The 27901-nt window shown below is 39.3% G+C and overlaps 3 protein-coding genes, 1 long non-coding RNA gene and 1 pseudogene across 4 annotated transcripts; all 5 read right to left on the bottom strand.

Annotated features, from left to right (window-relative positions):
* Positions 1–4225: 4225 nt before the first annotated feature.
* LOC133739780 (general transcription and DNA repair factor IIH helicase subunit XPD) lies at positions 4226–9347 on the bottom strand. Its single transcript, XM_062167584.1, has 12 exons — positions 8770–9347; positions 8400–8680; positions 7775–7857; positions 7263–7666; positions 6704–6897; positions 6342–6522; positions 6094–6218; positions 5805–5894; positions 5590–5668; positions 5392–5468; positions 5159–5267; positions 4226–4492 (listed from the first exon to the last, which is right to left on the bottom strand). Exons 1-12 carry the CDS (start codon positions 9301–9303, stop codon positions 4370–4372), a joined length of 2280 nt encoding a protein of 759 aa, XP_062023568.1. The 5' UTR covers positions 9304–9347; the 3' UTR covers positions 4226–4369.
* An 812-nt stretch (positions 9348–10159) lies between these two features.
* LOC133739242 (uncharacterized) lies at positions 10160–11672 on the bottom strand. Its single transcript, XM_062166988.1, has 5 exons — positions 11325–11672; positions 11193–11250; positions 10658–11110; positions 10451–10572; positions 10160–10342 (listed from the first exon to the last, which is right to left on the bottom strand). Exons 1-5 carry the CDS (start codon positions 11420–11422, stop codon positions 10282–10284), a joined length of 792 nt encoding a protein of 263 aa, XP_062022972.1. The 5' UTR covers positions 11423–11672; the 3' UTR covers positions 10160–10281.
* A 129-nt stretch (positions 11673–11801) lies between these two features.
* On the bottom strand, positions 11802–17679 carry LOC133739241 (preprotein translocase subunit SCY2, chloroplastic). Its single transcript, XM_062166987.1, has 14 exons — positions 17523–17679; positions 16795–17313; positions 16535–16623; positions 16039–16118; positions 15822–15911; positions 15406–15497; positions 14579–14662; positions 14304–14445; positions 13901–14017; positions 13527–13656; positions 13078–13201; positions 12878–12984; positions 12208–12330; positions 11802–12101 (listed from the first exon to the last, which is right to left on the bottom strand). The coding sequence occupies exons 1-13, from the start codon at positions 17584–17586 to the stop codon at positions 12241–12243; spliced, it is 1728 nt and encodes a 575-aa protein (XP_062022971.1). The 5' UTR covers positions 17587–17679; the 3' UTR covers positions 11802–12101; positions 12208–12240.
* A 1977-nt stretch (positions 17680–19656) lies between these two features.
* LOC133735255 (uncharacterized) lies at positions 19657–21009 on the bottom strand. Its single transcript, XR_009858866.1, has 4 exons — positions 20940–21009; positions 20646–20704; positions 20028–20126; positions 19657–19884 (listed from the first exon to the last, which is right to left on the bottom strand). It is a non-coding gene; the product is annotated as an uncharacterized LOC133735255 (long non-coding RNA).
* A 31-nt stretch (positions 21010–21040) lies between these two features.
* On the bottom strand, positions 21041–21386 carry LOC133737796 (small ribosomal subunit protein eS28-like; annotated as a pseudogene).
* Positions 21387–27901: the final 6515 nt, after the last annotated feature.

Below are 27901 nucleotides of genomic sequence, written 5' to 3'. Positions count from 1 at the left end.
ACCAACACCATAAAATACCTAAATGGTCCGCATGGTGGTTGAATAGGTCCACAAATATCACCTTGGATTCGTTGTAAGAATGGTATGTTTCTTTAGTGTCCTTTGCATAGGATGGTCTCGATCCTAATTTTGCTAAAGAGCAGGCTTTGCAGAACTAATGATGGGCTTTAGAAACAACCAATGAGGATTTTGGTTGAGCCACAAAGTCACAAGTGACTTTAGAAGTAAAATTTGGAGACAAAGGAGCCTTGGTGGCGTCAATGCCACCCTGAGGCCGCAGGGGGATGGCGGCGCCGGCCAAAGATGGCCGGATTTGGGGGTGAAAGGCACTGTGAGGCGCAGGGGCTCCTTCGGTGTCCAAAAACCGAGTTTTACTTCTTTTCGTTGGAAAAAATGGATGTCCGTGCGAAGTCTTTAATATACGGATCATCATATCACGACCTAGATGTCCCAAACGGTCGTGCCAATGCCTATATGTGTCAGAATCCCATAAATCATCTCTCATAACATGATTGGATTCAATGACTCGAATAGTGGTTGCATACAACCAACTAGAGCGACACATAAGTTTCTCTAATACTCGTTTATGTCCGTAGTCATTAGAGGTGATGCAAAGGAACTCTTGTCTATTCTCACAATGTGTTTCCACATGAAAACCATTGGCTCTTATATCTTTGAAGCTCAATAGGGTTCTTCCTGCCCTAGGAGCATAAAGAGCTTCAGTGACATTTAATGTTGTGCCATTTGGCAACATAAATTGGGCTGGTCCTCGACCATGAATCAATTGAGATGATCCAGCCATCGTAGTCACGGAAGATCGAGATGGTGTCATCCATAGAAATAGCTGCCTATTTCGAAGGATAGTATGTGTAGTTGCACTATCCATGAGACATTCTAGCTCTCCGGGAAACATACTGAAAAATAATAAAGTTCGAAATTAAAACATGTCCAAGACATTGAATAAAAATAAATCGAGACTTTATTAATAATAGCCAATGATTACATCAAAGTTTCTTGACCAAAATCTAATCCAATATAAAAATCAAACCGTAGACAAATCGTAGTCACTCAATCCGTTCGGGAATTTCAATTTAGTTGTGACCAGGTAAGGTAAGGCGAGATTTTAGTGGAGCGTTGCTCACTTCTAAAACCGTTCTCTCAGATCAAACCTTGCCTAGACATCACAATTACTCTTGAGTACGCCTAGAGGGAAATAGTTAATACAAAAAGTCTTTTTATTGATTTAAGGCATAATTGTCATTACATAATTCTTGGAAAAATAAAGGACTACACTAATCAAAATCTGCAGCATACTTGTGCAATTCTTTGTCAGATTTGAAGTCCGCTATGGTGAGATTGACGTTGGCATCATCACCATCTTCTTTTTCTTCTTCGGCAAAATAGACTTCATGCTCTCTAAAGTCTCTATATGCCTTGTAATGTGCAGCTAATTGCTTGCTTGCATTGCATTGCTTGAACCAATGCTCACTTGATCCACATCGATGACACATGTCATTGTGATTTCCTCCCCTTAATTGAGGTGCATTGTTTGCACTTGGGTGGCGTCCCCTAAAGGAGCTGGCGCCATTCCCACGGCCTTGGGTGGCTCCTCCACGGCCTCCTCTCCCACGTTGCCATGTATTGCCATGTGTTCGTCCTTCATTCTGACGATTACCTTCCTTTGTAGGGCGGTTATATGGACCAGAACGTCCGTTGTGTCCCATATTCTTAGGGTTCCGCTCCTTGTGCCCTCCTTTGGGTGCATTATTATAATTCACCTTATGAACGCTCTTAGTTCCGATGGGCCTTGAATTATAATTCTTCACGAGGATATTATCATGTTTTTCAGCTACAGACATAATATTAATTAGCTGATGAAACCTCGTGAGCCATCCAGTATTGTATTCGGTTCGATATTGCTTCGATAGCGAAATTGCTGAGACGGGGAAGGTGGAGAGAGTTTTCTCAATTAGCTCTTGCTCTGTGACAGGCTGTCCACAGAACCCCAACATAGTTTTGAGGCGTAGAACTTCTAAATTATATTCAGCTACAGACTTGAAGTCAGCAAATCGTAGATTGCTCCATTGAACTTTCCAGTCAGGGAGGAGGGTATCCTTTACATTACCAAAACGCTCTTCTAGCGCAACCCATAATTCTCTAGCATCCTTGATTGCCATGTACTCCAATCGGAGTGATTTATCCATGTGGCGTCTTATCAAGATAAGGGCAGTGGCATTATTCGTAGCCGTACGCTCGAATAGAAGATCTGGATTTGGTGCCTGAATTACAGGTAGGATCCCTTTTGAAGTGAGATGGTTCTCAACATCTGTGACCCAACTATGATATTCCGAGCCAGTTGAGTCAAGGATAGGAAAGTCAAGTCTTGACATCCTGAAATAAGAAGAAGAAATATATTAGTCTCGGAGTAAAAACTTCCACGACAACTAATAGATAATAAGATTTCCGAGCTATGCTACCGAGAAATCAATTTCCAAGAATGATTGGATTAGACCGAAACAATGATGTTTATAAGGTCATCACTCGATGCTTGCGGACGCTCTTAATCTGAAGTCTTACGAACGCTCTTAGTTCGTTTAATTGTGTGAATCCCCACGATTCCGCTTTTCAATGATCAAACCCACGTTATAAGAAAGGTGGGATGAATAAGAAGGGAGGTTGCAAATCCCCGAAGAAAAGAAGGAGGAAATTAAATTCGGAAAGCGAGAACTTTAATGTAAATACTTACTTGGTTATTTGAAGCTTTGAAACCGTGAAGGATTGCAGATGCGAGTCGATCCTAAGCTAGGATTGCAGACAGTTTGCAATCCTGGTCGTAAACAGATGGCTGAAACGGGGCTGCAGGGGCAGTAGGCTTGCGGCAAGGCTGCAGGGCGCAAGGCAGCAGGGGCTAGTGTGAGGCTGCAGCGGCAGCGATACAGTGCTGCAAGCGCACGGGCGCGCAGGTTGCAGCGAAGGAGCGCAGGGGAGTGTAGCGCGGGGCGCGCGAAGGCAGGCTGCAGGGAAGGCTCGGCTGGCTCGGGCTAGGGGCTGCGGTGGTGAAAGAAGATTTTTGGGTTTTGGTTTTGGTTTTCTGTTTTGTGGTTAGGGCTCGTGCTGATAACGTGTTTAAGTAAAATAGATTCGAGAGAGAATTGATGGGAGAATTGTAATCATATTATTGAGAATAGAAGCCCTATATATAGGGATTACAAAGTACATGTTCTAATGTTAATACCAATCTGAGTAGGATTAGGAATTCTAGAACCTTCTCTCCTATTACTACTCCTAGTTTGATAAGGCACACTAAGTCGATTTTCCTTCAACATGAAGCACAAAATATAGAGAATTACATTATGATTTCCAACTCCAAATTTAGTCTTTAACCCATAATTTTGTTCTAAAACCCTAAACTTTATTCCCAAACTGCAACTTCCTTATTCTTGGAAGTAAACTATGAATTTAAGGTCGAATTCCTTCATTTGATAACGTAGGATCCATCAACAAATCATACAATTATATGTAAATACAAAGAAGAAAACAAAAAAAAAGGGAAATTGGTCCAAATGGTACCTGAACTATTGCTCCTTATAAATTTCGGTTCCTCAAGTTTTGAAAATATAAGAATGGTACCTGAGATTCCAACCCCAACCGAACTTTGGTATCTAAAGCCGTTAGCTCAGTTACGGAGTTTGCCAGCTGGCAATTTTAAACTTAAAATGACCAATTTACCCTTTTTCCCAAGTTGTTCTTCTTCAGATAATTGAAAGGCTTTTTTTTTTTGGACAGTGAATGCAAAAGAAAAATTTTGACTGAAGAGAAATTAGGGCCGCACTCCTTGAGGTCAATCTCGTACTCCTTCGGTAATGGATGAAAACCTCGCAACTGCGATATTAATTCGAGTTATATGTTGAAGAGAGAGAGGCATAGGAAAAGAGAAAAGGCGGGGAGAGAAGGGGGGGGGGGGGGGGAATGCATAGAGAAAAAAACAAGTTAATTAAGATACGAAAAAAAATTGTCAGTTGACAGACTTTGTAACGGAGCTAACAGTTCTAGGCACCAAAGTTCGGTCGGAGTTAGAATCTCTCAGGTACCAGGTACCGTTCTGATATTTTCAAAACTTAAGGTACTGAAATTTATAAGGAGCAATAGTTCAGGTACCATTTGGACCAATTTCCCAAAAAGAAAAGAAAAGAGGCCCTCAAATTCCATGGGAAACAAATCAGCGTCGGAAACAAAATGCAGATCATTAGATAGAACTTCAATAAACTCGTTCTAAACAAAATGTTAGTCAAAACTGATGAGTACAACTATGCAATAACTATAGGTGATTAGAAGAAGCAAAAATATACACACCTAGGAATTTGTACAACTAAAACAACATTTCATAAGTGATTCCTTGGCCCATCCTCTCCAAGTCGTCCTGGGATAGGAGTGTCTTCCTGCCGCTGCTGCCACCAGTCCTGTCATATGGCTGGGCCATCTTTCTGAGGAACTGCATCCAAGATAAAACAAAATTGACATGCAAAAATTTGTATACATCTATCTGAAATATATAACCAGAATTCCCCCAAACTAGCTTTGCGGACCCGAGCTCAAAATTGAGGCCTCCTGCTGAACCCTAAAGGTTTTAGAAGGCAGGAGGAAACTCTAGCAAATAGCTATACAGGTTTTAGGCAGGAGGAAACTCTAGCAAATAGCTATACAGGTTTTAGAAGGCAGGACACTAGGCGGTACCTTGAGGGTGTACGAACCCCAGACCACATGGGAGCATACCATGGGGCTGAACACTGAATCCTTGTTGGTAACTGACATGCTAGAATATTAGAACTATGACACAAATTGGTGCAAAGAAGATGTGCTTCTATTTGGGTCCCAAAGATATGAGAATACAACCTAGAGTCTAATGTTTAACTGTTACAAAACTATTATTATTTACTAGGCCATTACCGAGACTGGTGAAACAGATAATGCATAACTCACAAGGCAAATCATAGACAAAGAAATATCTGTTGCTTTTAATACGAAAAGAAACAGACACCTATAACTATTCCTAGCAGAAATCACATGAGTTCGATTGATCTGTTTAGTGCATTTCAGGTTGAGCTATAGTGAGATAGTATCGTAGTAAAAACACAGAAGATCATCAAAGAGGACAAACCTCTCGTGCTATATGGAGAGCCATATCAGTGCTCAAGTTGAGGTGAGCATCCCTCAGATGGGAGAGGATCCATCCTGGCAGCTTAGACCGCTTGTCATGACGGCTATACCTGATTTTGAAGTTAAACACCCAATTATCAAGTCACTAAAGTCTAACAATAGAAGTTTCATCATGGAATCCAAGAATTTGAAAATTTAATTGATACAAATAAAAGGTACCACAAGAATACAAACCTTTTATCCGCGAAAATCATCATGCCGTAGTCCGCTTTTGACCGGATAACCCGGCCGACACATTGGGCAGCTTGTCTCTGCACCAGTCAAGAAAACTAAAGCATATCATAAAATATATAAACTCATAACCAAAAAAAAATATGAAAAAAATCAATCAAAAGTATTGCTTGGATGATAAGAAAGATAATGCAAATATACCAAAGCGTCAAAGGTCAAGAAATCTCCTTCCTTTATCTGAAAGGTCTCCCTCAAGTACTCAAGCCGTGCAAGCAAAATCCTACAAAACAATGTAATCCTATGTCAAGCCATAGACAACATAGTTCAAGAACTTGATTAGCAAAGATAACATTAACCAACAACACATTTCTCTTTTTTACTTCAAAAATAAACAGAATAAATAAAATAGAACTCACTTGCTTAACGTGTACTGAAATGGAACACCGTACATGATGACCAATCGTCCATAATGACGATCGAAGTCTATTCCTTCAGCTACTTTTCCCCTATGAAAGGACAGATATACCGTCATAGAGAGAACTGTGTTGATCATCAATTTAATATTAAAGGTTATGCTCCAGGTTACAGATAGTAAAAGATAATGCATCATCCTTTTATAATTTGATCCCACGCACAATACAATTGCTTATTCCATCATGCGATAAAAATAAGAAACTTTAAATATCCCAAGAACTGGTCAAATACCTGGCTACAGAAAAGAAGACAGCACCTCTCCCACAATCGCAAGCTTTGCGGTAGTTGTCCAAAGCCAAAGTTGTCTCTACCACATCTTGGGTCTCAATGAACACGAGCTTATGCTGCATTATTTCCTGTGACAACAGAAGCACCGAGTACTTATGAAAACCTAACTTTATATAAAACTCAAACAAGTGGGAAAAAGCAAAGGGCCATAGAAGCGCAGGAACAGCAATAGACACAAATAGTGAAGTTACCTTTAATATTCCGCTTTCATTCCAACTGTTCACTATACCGTCCATATATGAGTAGCTGACGAAAAAACATACGACCCCATCTGGAACAACAGAAACCATCTCCAGCAGCAGCCTCCCATAATTCCTTACCACTCCGAGATCACTTCTCATATCAAATTTTGTACTTACAGGAAGCTGATCACTGAAATAGTATACAAAGAATATTGAATTCAGAGTAAAGTTCCTCAAGTTAAATGGGATTGATATCATATAAACTAAGAAATGATGAGATTATAATGCTATAGGTAATCCACTGACAAATATTATATAATAGAATTTACAGCTTATTTAACAGAAATAATTGAGAGAGAAAAATGTTATACCTTCCCCGGGTGAGAACCATTGGGCATATGCATTCTCTCGTTAGTGACATTGTAAAGCTTCGACTCACAACAGGGTTAAAATTGAGAAGACGGGGGTAGAGATCAATCGGGCTCAAGGTTCCAGATGTAATCACAACCGATTGAAATCGATCAAATACAGGCTTTATAGCAAGAGAAGCATCATGACAACTAAGCTGGAATGACAAATAAGAAAAGACTTGATCAGAACAGAATAGCTTTAGTCCATCCACCACCGAAGTAGCAGATAAAGTAATGTAAGACGAGTCCAATAAACAATTGAAACAAAAATATTATGCAAGTGAGAGAAAAAAAGACCATAACCACCGAACTGATAGTTTCATTACTACTAACAGACATTTTGAAGGATTTGTTAAAATTTAAAGTGGTTCAATTGTTTTAATTAAATAAAATCATTTCACACAGGGTTTCCACTTGCTAGAGAAAATATAGATTTTTCATAAAGTGAAAACATTTCCCATATACCATTTATATCTATAGAAAGTAATTTGAGGAAATGAAATAAATAAACTAAACCAACCTGCAAAACAGGATCAGGAATGTGTGGCATTCTCTCGTCAAATGGCTCAATTATGATAGAGAAACCACGGGCATATGTTCCCACAAGCGTCGCAAAGTCGCATATAGTTTGGATGTGTAAGAACTCGTCTGTGTCGGTAATTTCTAATGTCATCATGAGTGACTGTAGACGATCATAGCAGAACTTGAGAGTTTTCTGGTCAATTCCAGCTTGGGTATTAATAGAGTTAACAAAGCCAACAGGAAGCTCCTTCTCAACGTTCTCGGTTTCAAGACGCCCTTCGAGATACTGGACCAATCTTCGTAAGACATGCAGAAAATGGTCCGCTTTGCGAATATTTCCGGGCACAGCCTCCTTCAGAATATCGTCAGGTAGGGCAGGGTTCTGAAGCCAAGCATCCGTGACTGCATATAAAGAGAAGAGAACAAGTTATTAGAACTCAGGACATTGTCAAAACAAGATTCTGAAGTCTCAATGGTGTAAAAGGATGTGAGGATGAGCATTCAACATACGGGGTAGGTTTCCTCCTTGTGCCAAACCCTCAACAAGCCGGTTGTATTCTTGTCGCAATCTTCCTGCGTCTGTGGCCTTGAACCTACCTACCATGTCAAGCAAATAGATGAAAATCTGTATTACACGAGAGCAGGAATCAAAGCAATATGAAACCAAACCTATCTAACAAATAATGAAGCAATTATTCTAAATGCATTGTGATATACACAGGAAGACAAGTGTCTTAATGAGTATGACTGAGAACCTTCAATGTAGCTCAACGTCAACACAACCAACCATTGCTCATCTCTAGTTTGGACCATATATCAGTAAAACAAAGTCAACTACAAAATTACTTGAACCTATCTGAACTCTGTACTAAAGATGAGGGCGAGAATCAAAGAAATATGAAAACAAACCTATCTAAAACATAATGCAACCATTATTCTAAACACGTTGTGATATAATATAAATTAATACAAAGACAAATGTCTCAATGAGTAAGACTGAGAGCCATCAACACAGCTCAAATACAACAAAAACCAACCATTGCTCATATCTAGACGGACCATATATCATTAGAACATAACAAACTACCAAATTACACAAACGAAAAGAAACGCAAAAAAAAAAAACAGCTCCTACCTTTCAATTTCCTGCTGCATCTTACTGAGATTCCTTCTAGCCCCCTCAAGCGTCTGCCTCCTCACACTAACACTAAGCGCTTCGATACACACATTGTCAATATTGTGAGCCTCATCGAACACCACAACAGACTCCTTCTGCAACTCCTTGGATATAATCCCAGCCACTTTGGGATCAAGCAAATACTGATAACTATAAACCACCACATTGGCCGCCTCGACCATTCTCCTCGCCAAAAAGTAAGGGCACCACCCTTGGGCCTTCCCAAACGCCCTCAAATCCTTCATCAACATTGTAATCCAGTATCGAAATTACTCACATTTCTAAAAGCAATCAAAAGAATTATTCAGAGTGAGAGTGATATATGTACCTGCAAGGTGTAAACCCCAGGAGGCAAGACGGTACCTTCCCGGGCCCTCTCAAACTGCTCAAAAAACTCACAGCTCGGCACATTAGGGTTCCCGATCGCGGCGGCGCGGACCCAGCTGGCGGTCAATTTGCGGCAAGCGGCGTCCACGGAGTCGCGATTCTCAGCGGCAAGCACATCAGGGTTAACGCAGAGGTTCTTGCGACTAGAGAGCCCGATGGCGAGGATCTCCGCCTGTTTTCCGAGATGCTGGACCTGGTATTTATGGAGGAGCTTGAGCTCGGCGAGCGTCTTCTCCATCTCGTGGACGGTGCGGGTGCAGTAGATGAGCTTGACGGGGTTGTAGGGCTTGGAGAGAGTGTAGCTGGTGATGAGGGAGAGGAGGGCGATGGTTTTTCCGGTGCCGGTGGGCATTTCGAGGAGGCAGTGGCCTCGGGCGTCCAGGGCGCGTTTGAGTTCCAGCATGTAGGCGTATTGCTCCGGGTAGATGTGGTCGTACGGGAAGTACACGGTGACGTCGTCCATTTGGAACTTCATGGTGGCCGGAGAGGCGGGAGTGTTTCGCGATATTGTAGACGTGGGTGTTTTTATTTATGGGGATGGACGAGGAGAAGACATTTGGGCCTATTCTTTGGGCTCAGTTTGTTTTGACTTTTGAGACAAACAATTATTGAAAATGAGTTTAAAATTAAAATTAAGATATAAGACTTTCGAAAAATGTCAATTATTATAGGAGAATGAAATTCACACTATTTTTATTTTACAATCCACACTCTATATTTTCTTTTTAGATTTCACAATATCACTCCCCTTATTATATTCCTGAACAGAGATGGAGAAGCTAGGGTTTCTCACACTTAATATTGGAGATGGATGTGGTGTTAGATCCTTGTAACTAAGCAATGGATATGTTGTTACATGTTTACATAGTCCATGTTGTAATACAGCAATACACCTACTATCTTGTGCGGTTGTGTGCCCTAAATTTCATGTTTGGGTGGAGGATCATTTAGTGTGTGTATTGTAACATATAGTGGAATTGTTTATCAACTCAATGTTACTCTTGAAGTGGAAAGCATATAAACGCAATATTTAAAAGAAAACATGACCAAAGTCGAATGGGAAGACATTACAATAACTTGAAGTTTACGAGAGCAATGCTAGGAGTATCCGAATACCTAATAAATTTGATCGTTATGAGTATTATGACAAAACTTGCTTGCTTGGGATGTATAGTGGCAAAACATTACACCGTACTATTTGACAGGAATGTAATTATTTAAGATAAATGTGACGGATCTCATATTGTAATATGAAATCACAAAAAGTAAATTGTAAGGTTTTGGTAATTGAGAGAGCAATAAACAAAATAGCCAGATATAAAGCAAGTCCAGAATATTTCGACCAAGGGAACTAAGAGAGTCAAAATTGTTACTAGAACAAAGTTCATATGCATACAGGTAAAATGTTACAAGTAAAGCCTGCTTACAGTCCCAACTATGAAACAATGTTGAGCTATTCTCCTTGAGGTACTGTGTTAAATGCTATTCCCTTGATTACATGTCGACATTGAAACCTGCATCATCAAACCAGATATCACCTAAAAAAACACATACAACCACATTCAAATGGAAATGCAAGGCAAACAGCAAATGGAATTCAGAACCAAACCAATTCGACATACCATATAAAATCATCACCATCCGGAGCAGACTCAACCAACCCATCAGAGCTGCCGGTTTGCGAAAACTGATCAATGTTCTGGTCCTGGTTTTTGCATTTGAAGCTTAGCCTCATAGGCAAAATCTGCAACAACAAAAATGCATCAACCAGAGTTGTAAGCCAATTGCGAAACGAGAGACTCGGATTAATCCAATGCAGTTGCAATTACCTTGTTGCTGTATTTAAAATCTCGCTTGGGAAGAAAATGCAGAGGCTGATTGAAAGAAGAGGGAGCTTTAACCAACAGGAACAGCTTCCAAGGACCCGGATACGAAACAGACCCAACATTCTCCGAGACCAACCCCCGAATCGCTTTTCTACAAAGCACTTCCGCCGCTCTGCTTTTCGCAAAATCAATTTCTTCGCCACCGGGAGGAATTAAATTTCCGGAGAAGCTCAATTCGTACACGTGTTGAGGCCGCATTGGATTCCCTCCGAGAATCAGAAGCGCTGTTCGGAACCGAGGAGTTCCGCTGATGATCGTCTTCAGCGCCGTTTGGAAATTCGAAACGCCGTGCATCAGCTTCTGGAACCTTCGAATCCCTCGCTTGGCTTCCCTCATTTCGCCGGCGTGCTTTCTCCGCAGCGCCGGCTTCACCTGGTCTTCTCTCAGAGCCGATTCCTGAAACTCGCAGATCGAATTAGGTCAAAATTCGAATCCATTAAAGAAGGAAAACGCCTCTGCTTAGCTCAAAAGCGCTTACCAAGGTCTTGTACTCGTCGCAGCGGGAATCGAATTCCGCGGTGATGTCCTGCAACACTCTGTGTATGAAATCGTTAGATTCGATTGCCGGAGGTGTTTGATGATGGAGAAGAGAGAATTGGGGAAAACTTACGCGGGGATTTGCTGGTGCATGAAGAGTAGGAAACTTGAGATTTCGTTAATGGCGTGGAAGATGACGGAGCCGTCCAGTGAGTTGGCCGTGAACTCCATCTCCGATGACTCTATCTTCTTCGTCCCGAGAGAACTATCTGAGAATTCAAATTTCAAACGGATATATCTACGGCTCAACTGGCCCGGCCTTTTATCGCTACGGTAAAAATAATGTGGCAATATTTACTGTCGTTAAGCAGAAATGTGTTATATTGCCAAAAAAGGGTTCTGCGTTTTAATATTTGATCGTTTAAGTTATATTATTAGTTCATCGTCAGTATCATTTAGTCTAGTGAAATAAATCGCTCCTGTATAACTGAAAAGTCGTGAGTTCAACTTAAAAACTTGAGTTCGTGCATTATGTAATCCAAATTATATAAAGAAAACTTGTTCTTGATGCTTGTGAGTTGTGAATGCAATGATGCAGAGAGATACTGTGTTACAAAAATAACCAACTATACTTTTGCATTGCAACTAATTTAACATCTATATGAAATTCCTATCTGTAGACATGACAAACTTAGGGTTACAAAATTAGGGTTGCTTTGATGAACTAATGGAAACATAATCGTTTCCATAAGATACAGAAACCATGCTGGCGATGAGTCTTGTGTATGTATTTTCCGATGACCTTGGTATTAGCTGCTGCTCAAAACCACCGGTACAGACCCCTTAAACCAGATCGTAATGTAAGAACCCTTTCTGCTGCAGGTGTTTCATCGGTCTGAGAATTCCAGCACTGTCAAATAAAAGAAAGGCAGAAAACGCTTCTTTGAAGTTAGCATGACCACACATGCAGAACTTCTTTCATCAGTTTTTGAGTAAGTGGGTAAATGCAGCATCACCTTAGGACTAGAAGGCACAAGATTGCCTGGAAGCTACACACCGTACCGTCTTAAGGCTTTACTTAAACTTGGCATCACATTATATGCTTGATATGATCTTCTAAGTTCAATAATCGAACCCACCTGCACAAGTAGAAGTTAGAAGTGCTTGCAGGAGTTGAGTAAATGTGAAGCCAAAAATTTAGATCCAGCAGATCCCTTAACATTTCTATTGAAGTGTTTATATCCAAGGTAAGTGCACTTCAAGCAAAGATATTTGCCAAGACTATCAAAGCATTCGACTCACATATGTAGGGTCACAGAAATCAGGAAAAGAAAGAGAAAAACACTTTAGTAAAGGCTAGCAAGTAGCAACAATAGATGACGATCAGGAGTATTTAAGAGAGAAACAACATTAATCGATCAAACTGTACTTGATCATGGTAAATTAATAAGTTTACCAAAGCTGGGGATAGCACATATATAGTAAATAAATAAAATTACTATAGAGATTCAACGTCCAAGTATTGATGCAATCAACAGGCAAACCAATTTTCACAACAAAATCAGTTAACTATCAACCAAAATTACAGACGCACACAAACAACAAAAGCTTTCCATAGCATTGGATATTCTAGAAAATGTGGTCAGGTGAGCGTAATTCAGAACCCATAGTTAGTATTGCACTTACTATTATTAAGACTGATGTCAACCCGATTGAAAATCCCGCATTGATGTTACGTAAATAGTGATCAAGTATGCTTGATGTTGTTGCTAAGATGCTTAACAATACACCACCTGCAGGCCAGTAAAAAGCAAGCAAAAAATATCAATGTGGGTGGTTGAAAAGGAATTAGGTTATATTGAGAGAAAACCAAGAGAGAACTATACCCCAAAAACGTGTCGATGCCTGAATCTTTGTGAGATATTCAATCGTAGCCTTTCCAGGTTTTATATTTGGTATCCTTGCACCCATCTTATTTAAGTAGTCAGCAATTTCCTTGGGCAAGTTGGCCTGGACAAGTCATTATTGATTAAAAATCACTAGCAAGTAGCAAATTAAGAAACAGAGGTTGGCTCCACATCAAACACTAAGTCACTTCACAATTCATTTCAATAGAGTTTTTGACCACAAAAGAAAATTGAAACTCGTAACAGACACAGCATAAAAAATTTGATGAACACAGCAGGAGACAAACATCATGACAGATAAATAAGCATCCTACCAATAAATCATTTTGAATATCGAAAATGAGATATTCTCAACAGATTTAGTAGCTTAGGAGCTTGATGAGGGGAAAGAGACTAGAGTAACTATATGAAGTAAGGGAGAAACTTACTATGTCAAATATATTGAATAAAAAGACAAAAAACGCATATACTGTGTAGTACACCCAAGGCGCTGCACCAATAGAAGTATCAGGGTTCAATATCTCCTTAACATGCTCCCAGAAAGACGAACCAAGAAGACTGCCAACAGATCAGAATATCAAAAGGTAGCAATAGTAAACTTTGATGAGAAGAAAGAAAGCATTAGTTACAATCTCAAGGAACACATTTAGAATCAGCTGAAAAATGAGAAAGGAGAAACTCGTTGACTTCATCAAAGCATTATAAAATCAACCAACTGACAACAGCAGCTCAACAGCAGCTCAACTGACAATGGTTTCTCATCTTAAATATGCAACGATGCTGCTAAATAATAAACAATGACCTTGCAAGAATGCTGGGAAATGCCAAGAGATAAGTAGTTGTGAGAACAGGCTGCATTCCTGCTGGATTAATAGTAAAAGGTATATAGGGCTCCACTTCAGTAATAGGTGAGTCATCCCTGTTCAAAGTACAAACAACCAGAAGATAGTGTCAGTGAAAAAGATAACCAAAATAGGCTTTTATAATGGTCTTCTAGATGCTATGATGTATGATGCAAATGGCGACTACTAGGCTGCAAGTTTACACACATCGAATACTAGTATATAGAATAATCATCATCAAAACCAATCAGAACGAAACATTAATAGGGACTAGAAGCTCCATGCTAGAGATAACCTATGTATTGCATAGTTTCCATCACTAGAAATGATCATCACATATCAAAATAATGGAAAATGTTTTACCTTGCAGCAGAAGCCAGCTTAAAACCGTAGTACTGAAGCTTTATCTTCCTACATCCTTCAGTTACCACAACTGCCCACATAGTGACTATAGTGAAAACGCCCAATACTCCAAATAAGTATGGCCACCAACTAACAGAACTTCCTACAATAGTACATAAAAAGCATGGAGTCAAATGACATTTGACAAAATACTAATGAAAAAGAAAATAGAGTTACAAGATAAAACCTACAAGTCCAATAAAGGGTAAATCAATGGTGTTCACTGAATCACATACCTGAAAGCTGGGTCAACATTTTGTATAATGTCTCTGTGTAGCCAATCAATATTTGCACACATATTATTAAAGATGAACCTTGGCCTGAAATGTGCACTACCAGTTAGAGAAGATAGAGAATATAATCACGTATGATAAAAAAAAGAGCAATCAAACTTTCTTATTTCTTTTAAAACCCAAAAAGATATGGCAACTCAAGCTTCATTCTACATCACTAATAAATATTTGTGGACAGAAGGAATCAGATCAGATGAGGGTAAACAAACCATGTATACCATTATGTGAGCCTTCACAATCATAGGATGATAGAAAATAAACAGAAACAATATCTAATTGATAATTCGATAAAATGGTAAGCTAACAGTCACCACGGTAAAAAAGCAAGTATTCTGACTCATACTTAAGAAAGAGAAGGACAACCATTCAAACGCCATCAAAAGGTATCCATATAACTATGCTAAAAGCATCCCTTATTAATCCACAGCTAAAGAACCATGGTTTTGAAACTTATCGGGTCAAAGCCGCAATTGTAAGGCAGGGATAAGTAAGGATGGTCACGTTTCTGTAACAATTTAACTATTCAACAGATTTCTGCTAAAAAGATTTAAAGAAAAGAAAAGAACTAGGTAAAAGACAATACTAGTGTAAGCACAATATGCAGGAATGGTAAACAAAACTTGACAGGGTGACTCATGACTATGAAAAGTAATATACTGCTTTTGGAGAAACAAAATGAGGCCTCAAGATGGCAAGTTTATAAATTTCCAGGAAATATGAGCAAGACTATTTTGCTGCCGACCAAGTAACCAAAAGGTCAAGTATAATACCGAATCCAGATTCTGTAATGGTATCACATATCCACGTCATTGTCATTGCACCACAGACCAATAACATACTTGTCAGCATCACATGCTTGACCCTGCAATATCCCAGAAATACAAACATCTTCAATACATAACATCACCTTGGCAAGACTAGCTACCTAACAAATATAACCTACCAGCTTCTTAGCAGGTACAAAAAATCTGTAAGTTGAGGATCAGATATGTTGAATGCAGTAAAATGTAATAAGACCATCAAATTAAAATAATTAAAAGTAACAAATCCATGCTAAGTACATGGTGGAAAAGATAGCCTAGGCAGCTACACATAAAAACTTTTTATTTCAAAATTTTCAGAATGACTTAAAATTCACATAGTATATTTGAAAGTACAATTAAATAAGATGTATATACTACATTACCTGTGGCTAGCTACATAGATTGAATAGGGAAGTGAATAACAAGCAAGTATCACAGCCTCCACAATTGCAAAGCCAAGAGACATCCACCATCTTGAATAGACAGAAACAACACTCGCAGGGTTCAAAATCTTGCTTTAAATACTGATATAAAGTAGTTTATTGTAAAACTATGTAAAAAAGAACTTGGCTCACTGCTTGAGATAAAAACTAGACACACATATAACTCTTAATCTTCTCTTGACCATCTAAGCCTTCTTTCCGCAGCTTTACTAGGGAGGGGACGACATAACAGAGTACCTGTACATCAAGTTTTGTAATTTCAATATCTCAAAAAAATAAATACCTTTGTATCTTTCATAGTTTCATTAGTTTGAGTGAAATTGAGGAAATAAACTGAAGTCATCCACAGTGCCTAAGGTAAATAAGAGAGCATATAAAACAAGCATCTATCTATGACCAGGAAATCTAACAATAATAAATATATCTAGAGAAGAAGAGGGAAAACTACTTCATTTTGAGCTGACGAGATAAAGTCACAACAGAATAGCGAAACACATTGTACATGCTTGTACTCTCAATATCAAAGATTGAAACAAATACAAATAATCATTTACTTTTGTTAGTTGCAAAAAGGTGTATATCCAATCTACAGGGAAGCTGTAAAAGATATTCGCTTAGTTAGCAGAAATTAAAGTTAACTAGCTGAAGTAAACCTGCATGATAATCGATGCTATAATTTGAGGACTGATTCCAAGCTGGAACAAGGACATTTTAAGCTCTGCTGTAAAATCGCCGAGCTCATCTGCAAAAATAAACAACACGGATGGCCCCATAACAGACTTAACATCAAACCCAACTCACTCTTATGAAAGGGACAGAAGGAATAACTTAGCAATAAGAAGTAGAGTAAACATGTATGAATATAAGATATCAAAAATCAAATTCCAACTATATGCTCATAGTAATTACTCACCAACTGATCCCGAGACAAAGCTGAGATAATCCTGAGGTATCAACCTTCTATCAAACCCAGGCAGAGGAATGAAATAACCAACACGACTGATCACAATCAGCACTGCCGTCACAAACAACCTCCTCCGAATCTCACTTTTGAAAAACGACTCAGCAGCATTATTAATCACTGAACTTATCCTCACAAAATCCAGAAACCTGTTCCTAAACATTACAGGTTTCGCCTCCGCACCACTGGAGTCGCCAATCTCATCCGGCGTAACAACACCTCTCCCGCCATTCGGCCTCGGCGGAGCAACTTCAAGATTTAGAGATTCTGCAGCTGTGGCCTCAACATCGGTATATTCATTTCGGAATTGGTTCGAAAACTTAGCAGACACTCTTGTGCTTACTCTGGAGAATAAAGACCTGTTTGGCAAAATTGAATTTGTGCTGCATAATTGTGAAGGATTGGTCTTGAGGGAAACAAAGTTGGCTTTGATTCTAACTAAGGGTGGGCAACAAATTGGAGTATCAGAACCTGAAATTGAACACAAAAGCCCTATCAGAACAGACACAATTCTCATCTGAAGCTAGAGCATCCACTCAATCCAAAATGAACTGTAAAGCCCTTATGGAAGGAAGATTCTAGATTATGAATTACCAAAATTAAGAAAACCTAAAATAGTCAGGATTTTAGATTCTTTTTTCTATTTAGTGAGTTTTTTGGAGATTAAAAGATGGACTGACCTCGAAATTTAGAGGGGAAGAGTTGGGGCTGGAAGCGTTGAGAGCTGAGAAGAGTGGCTTCCATGGCGGGACTTGGAAGCAAACTGCGGGACTGTGTTTTTGGTTCTTTTTAAGAAAGAAAAAGAAAGAGGCTCATCTTTAATGGTAGGGATCTTCTACGTGTCTCATCATTTTTTTCTTTGTTGCTCTCTCTTTTGATTGGTCTGTTTCTAGCAGTCGGTGCCACGCGGCACGATGTGGTTGGGCAAGCTTTTAACATGGGAAATTCTTTTCAACCGAATGCCTTGAAGGCTTTGTTAAATATCGTCCATCTTCACCATTTTCGCCAATTTCAACAAATTTTGTCTGTCTTCGGGATTCCGGATCCGGATCCTCTCCTTGGTTGTTGTTGGTCCTTGTTTATCCTTGACTTTTAATTATAGTTATTGATTCAATATCTAAGGGTCATTAATGAGCCACATCAACAAATAACACTTGATGACTCAAAATTTGGGTTTTTTCAAGGCTAACGACGTTAATGTTCTCTTCTGTTTTCGTCTAGACTCATCGTTCTTCCTACCTTTTCATCTCTCCTGTCAGTTTTTTTTCCCTCTGTTCTTTTACACTACTAGAAAAACAGGTCCTTTCACACGGATGGATTCTGTGTGAATACATTGAAATACACACGGAAATCTGTGTGTATAGGCAATTTCACACAGTACAGTCACGGATTCATAATTTGTATGTGTTGCGAGCGTTGCTAGATCATTTTCACACGGAAAGCTTGTCCGTGTGAGCTATATTAGGTGGGTCCCGTATGAATCCCAATTATATTAACTTCCAAATTTACAAACATTTAATTGCACTGTAGCATCAATGTTCCACACAGACAACATCCTACACACAGATGATATAACTGTGGCTGTCTTTCCAAAAAAATTTAAAAAAAAAATTCTATTAAATAAAATTATACAGAAGGAAGTTTAAAGATATAACCCAAATATAAAAGATTAATTATATTCTTCAATATATACAATGGCAAATGCCACACTAGATTAATAACTCCTAGAAATTTTGGACAAAAACATACAGAATCTAGAAGTCATTAAACCAGGATCAAAACAACAAAAACATGGCTGAGCAACAAACATCATGATGAAGTTAAGAGCAGCAAACATGGCTGAGCAATCATGTCCTTGGCATTTCCATCAAGTCTTGCATTTTTTTCATGTTCTCCATCATCTGTAGTTGATCAACTCTTATCTTATCCAACTCTGCCTCACGTTGTTTTTCTCTCTCAGCGACTTCATTCCTTTCCCTTGCAGATTCAATTCTCAATCTTTCAACCTCCATCAATGCTCTTGCAAACACACTTTTTTGTTCCTCCACAGCAGCCCTTAGTTCCTCCACCTCTTTTGAAATCCCTTTGTTTTCTGTATGGATAAAAGGCACATCAGCCCATTTATATCCCGTTCCCATTCCTCTAACTCGGTTCCTCCTCTCAACACCAAACACGTCAGCATATATATCTTCTACAACCTTAGGGGTTATTTCTATGTTTTGGTTAGCCTTCTCTGCTTCTTTTTGTTCAAAGATAAGCTACAACCATTGAACACAAACAATCATATTAAGCTACACCAATTTCAATTATAATGCAAATAATTGTAGTCAAAGTAATTTCAATGGAAATGGGTATATGATTACCTTATATATGTCTGATATCCAGAAGAAACTGTCAAGCAAAGTAATATTCTGCCATACCATTTGGTGGAGAAAGGATGTCAAGCAAGTAATATTCTGCCACACCAAAGGCCAAGATATGTAGTCAATGTCACAAAGTATGCTGCCATACCATTTGCCTGCACCTGCACAATTCACAGGTTATATTAGAACAGGAAACTTCGAATGATAAAATGTCTAAAACCATTAGAATGAGCTTCCACCTTCAGTTTCGATGTGGACAAGTGAAGTAACCAACCATTGTAAGATGATCAAATATTGCATATTCAACCATTGTAAGATGATCATGCATAAATAAAATAAACTAAACATTAGACTATTGTTTCAGGGGAAGCTTTCATTGCTGAGATAAGACATAAACACTAGGATAGCTTTTATTTACTTTATTTATGCACAAAGCATGTGTACTATTCCAGAAGTATGTTGATTCACAGGTGCTGTATAGAACCTAAATCCATTTAAGCTAATTAGTCGGAAATATACAACTATTGACTGACATGGAAGCCGGAAAGGATCTTACAGGTCCTTGCAAATTATATGTAAAATGACTTGAAGAAATGGAAGTAAAGTACCTTCAATTCTATGACACATTTGTTATCACCAGGAATAGGATTAAGAAGAGCATGACACATTTGTTATCACCCTGAATAGAAGCAAGTCTAAATCAGGTAACTTGCTAATTAAAGAAAGCATGTCTGACTCTAAACTGCAAAAAGTATTTGCAGATGGGTCTGCAAGTGAGGCCATGTCATATCTTCTACTAGCAGAGCAAGAATCAAGTAGTACCTCTGAAGGGCTGCTACCATTTGTTATCACCTCTTCTACCATTTCAAAATTTCAAAGTGATAAGAATCATCAGCTGTTGCTTCCAATGAATGTGTAAACCTGAGAAATCATAAACAATTTAGAAATAACTAGTTAAATACCAAAACGTTTATCCAAAAGGCACACAGGAAGAAAGAAGAAAAATTACAAGGATATCAAACAAAGGTTATACAATTATAAAGAATCTAGGAGTAGATGATTAGCTTTTTCAAGTACAAACACTACCTTGGAGATAACTACTCTAGTAAAGCACACAACTAAAATTCTCAAAATCACAAGAACTTCGAAAAACTAGTATTGTAGAGACACAATGTAAATCTCAGATAACTAGCTAAATCACCATCTTTAACTAGCAAGAGGTTAGGTCAGTTGCAGCACAGCGGTCCAAGAGGCATGCCAGTTACTGTGTGATATCAAAGTATTATGCCTTAATCTTGAACTTATATATTGCTTGACTGATATTTAGAAGTCACCGATGTTACACAGTTGAAAGCGTTTCAATGGTTTAAGTATAAAGCATACTATCATCTCGGGTCAAATCACAAGAAGCAAATAAGAATAAGGACTATAGAAAACCACCTTCCAATGTCCAATTCATGTCCATCTAGTAGACCATCCCAATTATACCTTCCAATGAACTGCAGAAGTTAGGCATGTGAAATTAAAAATTAACAATTATTGGGAGTAGTATAATCAGAAACATTGAGAACAAATTCAATTTGACCTAAAAACAATCGAAACTTATAAATCTAAAATTGAATTCAAGGAAAGACAATTTCTTTCTGAAACCCACATGGACATCAAGGAAAGAAACAACCCATCTAAATAAGAAACATAGATGTATTAAAGGAAGGAGAGATAGAAGTTATGAACCTTAACAAATCAGTTGCATCGCCATGCAATACATGAGACGGAGACTGACGACATGTCGGCTTGACTGAAGACACCGTTCAGATCGATAGCAAGATCCACTCTTATGCGAAGAGATTCTGGATCTGAGTCGATTTCGACCAAAAGAAAAATTGCAGTTGGACTTGCGATGGTGCCGGCCATGACTTTGTTGGATCTAGTGGCGGTGGCCGGTGGGGCTTGAAAGGCTGGAGGCGGAGCTCGGAGACTGGAGATCGGTTGCCTTCTTGCTTCTCTATCGGACTCGAGCAGGGTGAGGATGTCGCCCTCCCGGACAGGACGCTTGACGTTTCTCAGGATGAACCGGTTCTGGTCGTCGAGAAACTTGACTCAGACTTGGGTCACCTGACCTCTAGATCCGGTCCGGCCCATCACCTTTACCACCAGGGTGTGCTTCACAGTCGATTCCATGCTCAGATTTGGGAGCTCGAGACGAGGGTCTGGAGGAGGAGGAGGCGGCTTGGCTTGGAGGTTGGAGGTTGGAGGTTGGAGGCGGCTTGACTAGGTGTCTGGGTACTTGAGAGAGAAAATCGGAGATAGATGAGAATGAGGGAGATGGAGAGAATAGAGTCTTTACCCTTTCGATCGGAGATGCAGAATTAGAATTTTATTATTTATATTTTTACACAAATATCTGTGTGAAATATTAAGGTGGTATTAAAATTTTATTATTTATATTTTTTTATACAGATATCCGTGTGAAATTAAGTGGGTATTATAATATTTATTTATATTTTTACACAGATATCCGTGTGAAATTAAGTGGGTATTATAATATTTATTTATTTTTTTACACAGATATCTGTGTGAACTAATATTTCACACTGGCCGGTGGTTTCTCAATCTTTACCCGAGTATGGGAAACACGAGGCTTTACTTCAAGATCATCATTACTGAGATTAATAGGGTAACGAGGGTCTGTCCCGGGATAAAACGAAGCTGGTAAAACTCGGCCTCCCGGACAATTAACAACTCCTGAATGTAAAGGGTTAACCTGTATAGCAGGCAATGGAGGTGCAGCAGGTTGAACACCATTGATATAACTCAAACCAAGATTTGAGTTAACTGGAGGCATTTGTGCACCAACATCTATACTGGAGTTACAAAGATAATTATCATTTGGAGGAGATGTAGAGCGAATACGACTTCGTCCATGATTACGACTCCTATTTGGACGCTTAGAAGACATTGACAAAATTAACTGAAAGACTAACAATGCAAAGACTGAACTTCAGAACTCAATTCGAAGGCAAAGTTAACAAAAGATGATGATATTTTTTTGAGAAGAAGGAAATGTGATGCTGAATTTATAGAGGATGCTGAAGAAAAATTATTGTAACCTATACACGGTAGTCTGTGTGTAAACTGAAAAGAAAATTTTGATAAGACTAAACGCTGATATTAGAATCTTATGTTTTTACATATTCACACGGAATACAGTGGGTAAATTAAATTTACACTTATTTGACATGACTAAAAGCTGGTGCTGGAATCTTATTATTCATATTTTTACACAGATATCCGTGTGAAAATCTCTTCACATGGAAAACAGTGTGAATTTTTATTTTACCCTCCGACAAATTTACAGGATTATCTTAATTGTACTTTATTTTACACGGACTCCGTGTGTAAATTGGATTGAAAAATATTGGGTCCCAGTTTGAACCTTATGTGGTCACGATAGTCTGTGTGGAAAATATATACACACGGATTTCCGTGTGTACTATAGCACTTTATACACAGATAATTGTCCGTGTGAACCTCTGTGACAACACTTTCCGTGTGAAAGGACCTGTTTTTCTAGTAGTGTTAGCTTCCTTCTTTGAAAACTTCGCCCATGTCCATAGCTTCTGGATTGTAAAGAAAGAAAAAAAAAACAACAACAACAAGATAGCTAATAGATTTGTTTCATCTCTATAATCCTCAACATATGACTTTTCGATCTGAAGAAAAATGGATCAATTGAGCACAATAAAAGGAAAGCATGTATCTGGTATTCTGAATCTCAAATTCAGACTTTTATCAATCTCCTTCCAGATCGAAGAGGATGGTAAGGTTAACCACATCTTCCTTGTCTATATGATGATTCCACATGTTCTCTCAATTCTTCTGAACCACGATGACCCAATTTTGGGCTTTCACTCTAAACTTTAGTTGGAACTCTTAACTTTATATAAATGATATACAAAAACGAACATTACATTTTTTTTTTTTTTGATGAAAAGAGGTCAGCCCATTATATAGATTCAGCAAGCAGTACAAAAACGAAACACCACTATGGAGTCGACAGAAAGAATCGTTCATTAGGGAACCCTAAACACCTATTCTAGAACAAGAATAAGACCCAGTACACCCACCTTTTAAGAAATTAACGCACCTTTATTCCAAACAAAGATCAAAATCCTCTTAAGCAAATAGTAAAATGAATCCTTAGAGAATATGATCTTTTGCGACCTAATAAAAAAATTAAAAACTAGGAATGGAAGATGACAAGTCACCTTCCATCCCCTCCAAAGTTAGGCAAACCCAGCAGGCCCACCAGTGAACACCAGATCACAAAGCTTCAGCCCACATGGCAATTATGAAGGGCACCCCACCGCAGCCAAAAGATTGTAGATCGCCGAAGTCAACGACTCCCGCCACCGCCGACCAAGTCCGGCACCATATGGGAATAAAGACACCCCGACCAGGTCTCCCTCGATCCTCCTCCATCACCAGCTTCTGGCCACCGCCACCAAACGCGTCACCACCACCATTAGCAGCGTCAGTACCCTGTCCAACTCCCTGAACTCGAACCCAGAATAACGACGACGCCATATCCTCCAATGCCTCGCCACCGCCATTGAATCGCCGCAATCCCAAGAAAGGATTTCAGTCGAAACCTCGCCGCTCCACTGCTGCAGCCATGGAAAGACTCACCAGTCCCATCCCCAAAGTCAAACTTGGAAACCTCTCACAAGCCAGAGACTCCCCTTTTCTCTCAAACGCTTTATCTCCAGATCCCACCACCGCCAAAACAAGGAGGAGGCAGAAAACCACAAACCCATGATCACGACGGAGAGAAACTCTGTCGCCGCTACCTTCAATCCGAGCATATAAGATAATAGGGAAAAACCCCACCTTTCTAGTCGGAGATTCGCCACTAAGGGCCATTTTAGATAATATTCTCGACAACCGCAGCTGTCGAGTAACTCTAGCAGAGAGAGACGGCCAGGTCTGATGAGAAGATATACACAATCAGAAGTAACACTGCACCTTGGAATATATTTCTTATCAGAATTTGACTAAAACGAACATTACATATTTTGAAGCTTAGCAAAAATTCTCAAAAGGCAAAATAGCCAAATTACCCCTGATTTTTTCCATGGCTGCCGATTTATTCCCTGACATTTCAATTTTGATTATCTACACCCTCACTTTTCTAATTGTTGTCAATTTACATCCTACAGTTATTTTGTAGACTTTCCATCCAATTTTCGGTTAACTTGGTTAGCACACGAGGGGCTTTTTTGTCTTTTCAACTATCACCCAAAAAAAAAAAATTAAACAAACCAACACTTCATTAAAGAAATAAATAAAAAATATAAAACTATTATTCGTTAATTGGTGCATGGTAGAATACATCTTTTTTGTAGAGACTCTCGTTATTATCTCGGGATGTTCTCCTTATGCTTATTGTAATTTGAGGTTCAGGTATCATGTCCCCCCATGTATTATGAGGTTTCATTAATAGTCAAGGCTTAAGGGCAGCCGTACTGGCTCTATTTAAAAAAAAAAAAAAACACTTGCCCTTTGTCGCTTCTTCCTTGTCAATCCCTTCTTCTTCACTCCCCTTTATTTTAAGATTGGTCGTTAGCTTGCAATGATCACTTAATTAATATTTCCTAGTCACATCAAATGATTGGATCGATGATCATATCACTGAAGGAGAAACCATCTTTGATCATTGAAGTTTCTGGTTTTCTTTTTCTTTAAAGGTCGGACTGGTCATTATATTTCAAATATTTATATGAGAACTTGGTATTCCATGATTCCAGTTGGAGGTTTGAATTGTGCAAAAGGTTGAGGAGCCATTGAACAAACTAAAATATTTTTATGTATGGAATATGAAAATTAAAATTACAACAAGCATGTGAAGGTCATCTTGATTGATTCAAGTTGGGATTGTGTTATATTGATCTCAATAAAAGGAACATAGAGGAAGAGGGCATGTTGAGAAGAAGATAATTGAGAGATAGAAAGAGAAGAAGATGAGAGAATGAGGGAAAAAAAAAGTTGTGGAAGATTAGAAGATTAACAAAGTAATTTTGTATTTTTTTTCTTGATTTATTAATATATGAGGGTAATATTGGAAGATTAGAGGCAAAAAATTTATAGTTGGCTAGTGTACTAAGATTTTTGTCGGGTACTTTGGGTGACAATTACAAAGACGAAAAGCCCCCTCACGTGCTAATCAAGTTAACGGAAAAATTGGATGAAAAGTTTAAAATTTAACTATAGGGTGTGAGGGTGTGAATCGGCAACATTTAGAAAAGTGAGAGAAAGAAATTGACAAGAGAAAGACTTTGAAAAGCAGAGAAGATATAGGTAATAACTCTTGTATAATTGCTTGATGTGCTCATGTACAGTAGGATGCTATTTATACAACAATTGATGAAGACCTAGCTACTACTAGACAATAGATCACATGTGCTATCTGAAGGAGTTGTCTGATGTACAATTGAATGTGTGGTTTGGGTGAAGTCTGGAGCTGACATATAATAACAAAGAACTGGTTTCTTGTACTACAGATGCAGAACACGAGTTGTCTCCTCTGTGGGGAAGAATTCTAGATAGTTCCTTTGGGTAAGGATTGCCTATGTGCATCCTCATTACTGAGGCTACTATGGTGATCATCTTGCTGTGAGAGTATAGTGTCATTACGCCCCCGCAAGCTGATGAGCGGGATGCGCACAATCAGCTTGGAACTGAGATCAAAGAACCTATGTTTAGGGAGACTCTTAGTGAAGATATCCGCAATGTTTGCAGCTAATGAAACGTGGTGAAGCTGCATTGATTTGTTAGCTAGAGGTTCTCTGATGAAGTGATAATCCACATCTACATGCTTCGTTCGATTGTGAAAAACAGGGTTTGCAGCCAATGCAATGGCAGAGACATTGTCGCAGTAGAACAATGGGGGTTGGCCAAGAAACACCTTGAGATCACGAAAGAGAAAACACAACCATAGAACTTCAGCGACTGACAAGGCTAGAGCCCGATACTCCGCTTCGGTGGAGGAGCGAGAAACAGAGGATTGCTTCTTAGCACTCCATGAGATTAAGTTGTTGCCCAGAAACACACAGTAACCAGTAGTTGAGCGACGATCAATGGGGCACCCAGCCCAATCCGCATCCGAAAAAATAGTGAGAGCTGAGGGACCTTTAGTAAAGCGGAGACCTTGATCAGGGGTCCCTTTGAGATACCGAAAGATGCGTTTGATAGCAATAAGATATGGAGTACGAGGGTTGTGCATATGCTGGCAAACCTGATTAACCGCATGAGCAATGTCCGGTCGCGTCCATGTCAAATATTGAAGAGCACCCACCATAGACCGATAAGTAGAAGGATCAGAAAGTGGCTCACCAGAGACACTGTCAATTTTGGATGAACTTTCAGGAGAAGCAGTGGGCTTGACACCAAGCATGTTGAATTTGGAGAGCAGATCATGTGTATATTTGGATTGACACAAGTAGAGAGAATCACTGCTGCGCTGAACTTCTAATCCCAAAAAGTAGTGCAAGGCTCCTAGGTCTTTAATTGCAAAACGGTGACTTAGTTGCTGGATGAGAGATTGACAATAAGATGGACAACTTCCGGTGAGCACAATGTCATCTACGTAGACCAAAAGAAATGTGGTGTGTTGGTCATGCTTGACAAATAGCGATGGGTCAGCAAGAGAAGCAGAGAAGCCCAAAGTAAGAAGACATTGAGAAAGTGCTTCGTACCAGGCCCGAGGAGCCTGCTTCAACCCATAAAGGGATTTCTTCAATTGACAAACATACTTTGGCTTAGTAGAATCCACGAAACCAGGTGGCTGGGCCATGAAGACGTCTTCTGTAAGATGCCCATGCAAGAACGCGTTAGAGACATCAAGCTGAGAAATGGACCAATCATTTTGGACAGCTAATGATAAAACAACCCGAATTGTGGCAGGCTTGGCAACCGGGCTAAATGTCTCAGAGTAGTCTAAACCAGCTTGTTGAGTAAAGCCTTTGGCTACCAAACGGGCTTTATATCGATCAATGGAACCATCAGCCCGATATTTGATTCGAAAAATCCACCTGCAACCAACAACATTTTGGGAGGGATGGGGAGGGACTAATACCCATGTACCAGATCGGTGAAGAGCAGAAATCTCATCACACATTGCAGCAACCCACTTTGGATTCTTTGAGGCTTGTAGATAAGTATTGGGTAGTTTGGAATGAGTGGCGAGGAGAGCACTAGTGAATGGGTGTTTAGTAGAAAAGGCTTTAGGCTTAAATATATTATTTTTGGATCGAGTTTGCATGTTGTGTGAGGGAGGACCAGGTGGAGGACGATGCCTTGATTTCGTGGTACGAGGAGGGTTTGGCGGTGGAGTGAGTTGTGTAGTTGGATGTGTTTGTGTGGGGGAGGGTGAAGATGGCAGAGAGATAGATGAAGTAGGATCATTCGGAGTAGTTGGTTGAATGATATTAGGTGTGGGCGCCGAAGGAGGGGGAGGCAAAGGTAAAAGGATGGGATAGGATGGGATTGGAGGTGGGTTGGCAGGTTGTGGGGTAGAGAGTTTGTCTTTGAATGGGAAAGTGTTTTCATCAAATGTGACATGTCGAGACACATAAACTCTTCCACTTGTGGGGTCTAAGTACCTATAGCCTTTTTGATAAAGACTATAACCAAGGAAA

Source organism: Rosa rugosa, chromosome 3 (assembly GCF_958449725.1).
Source record: "Rosa rugosa chromosome 3, drRosRugo1.1, whole genome shotgun sequence".
Lineage (NCBI taxonomy): Eukaryota > Viridiplantae > Streptophyta > Magnoliopsida > Rosales > Rosaceae > Rosa > Rosa rugosa.
The sequence above is the reverse complement of the archived record's forward strand: the minus strand, read 5'-3'. Positions and strand labels throughout refer to the sequence as shown.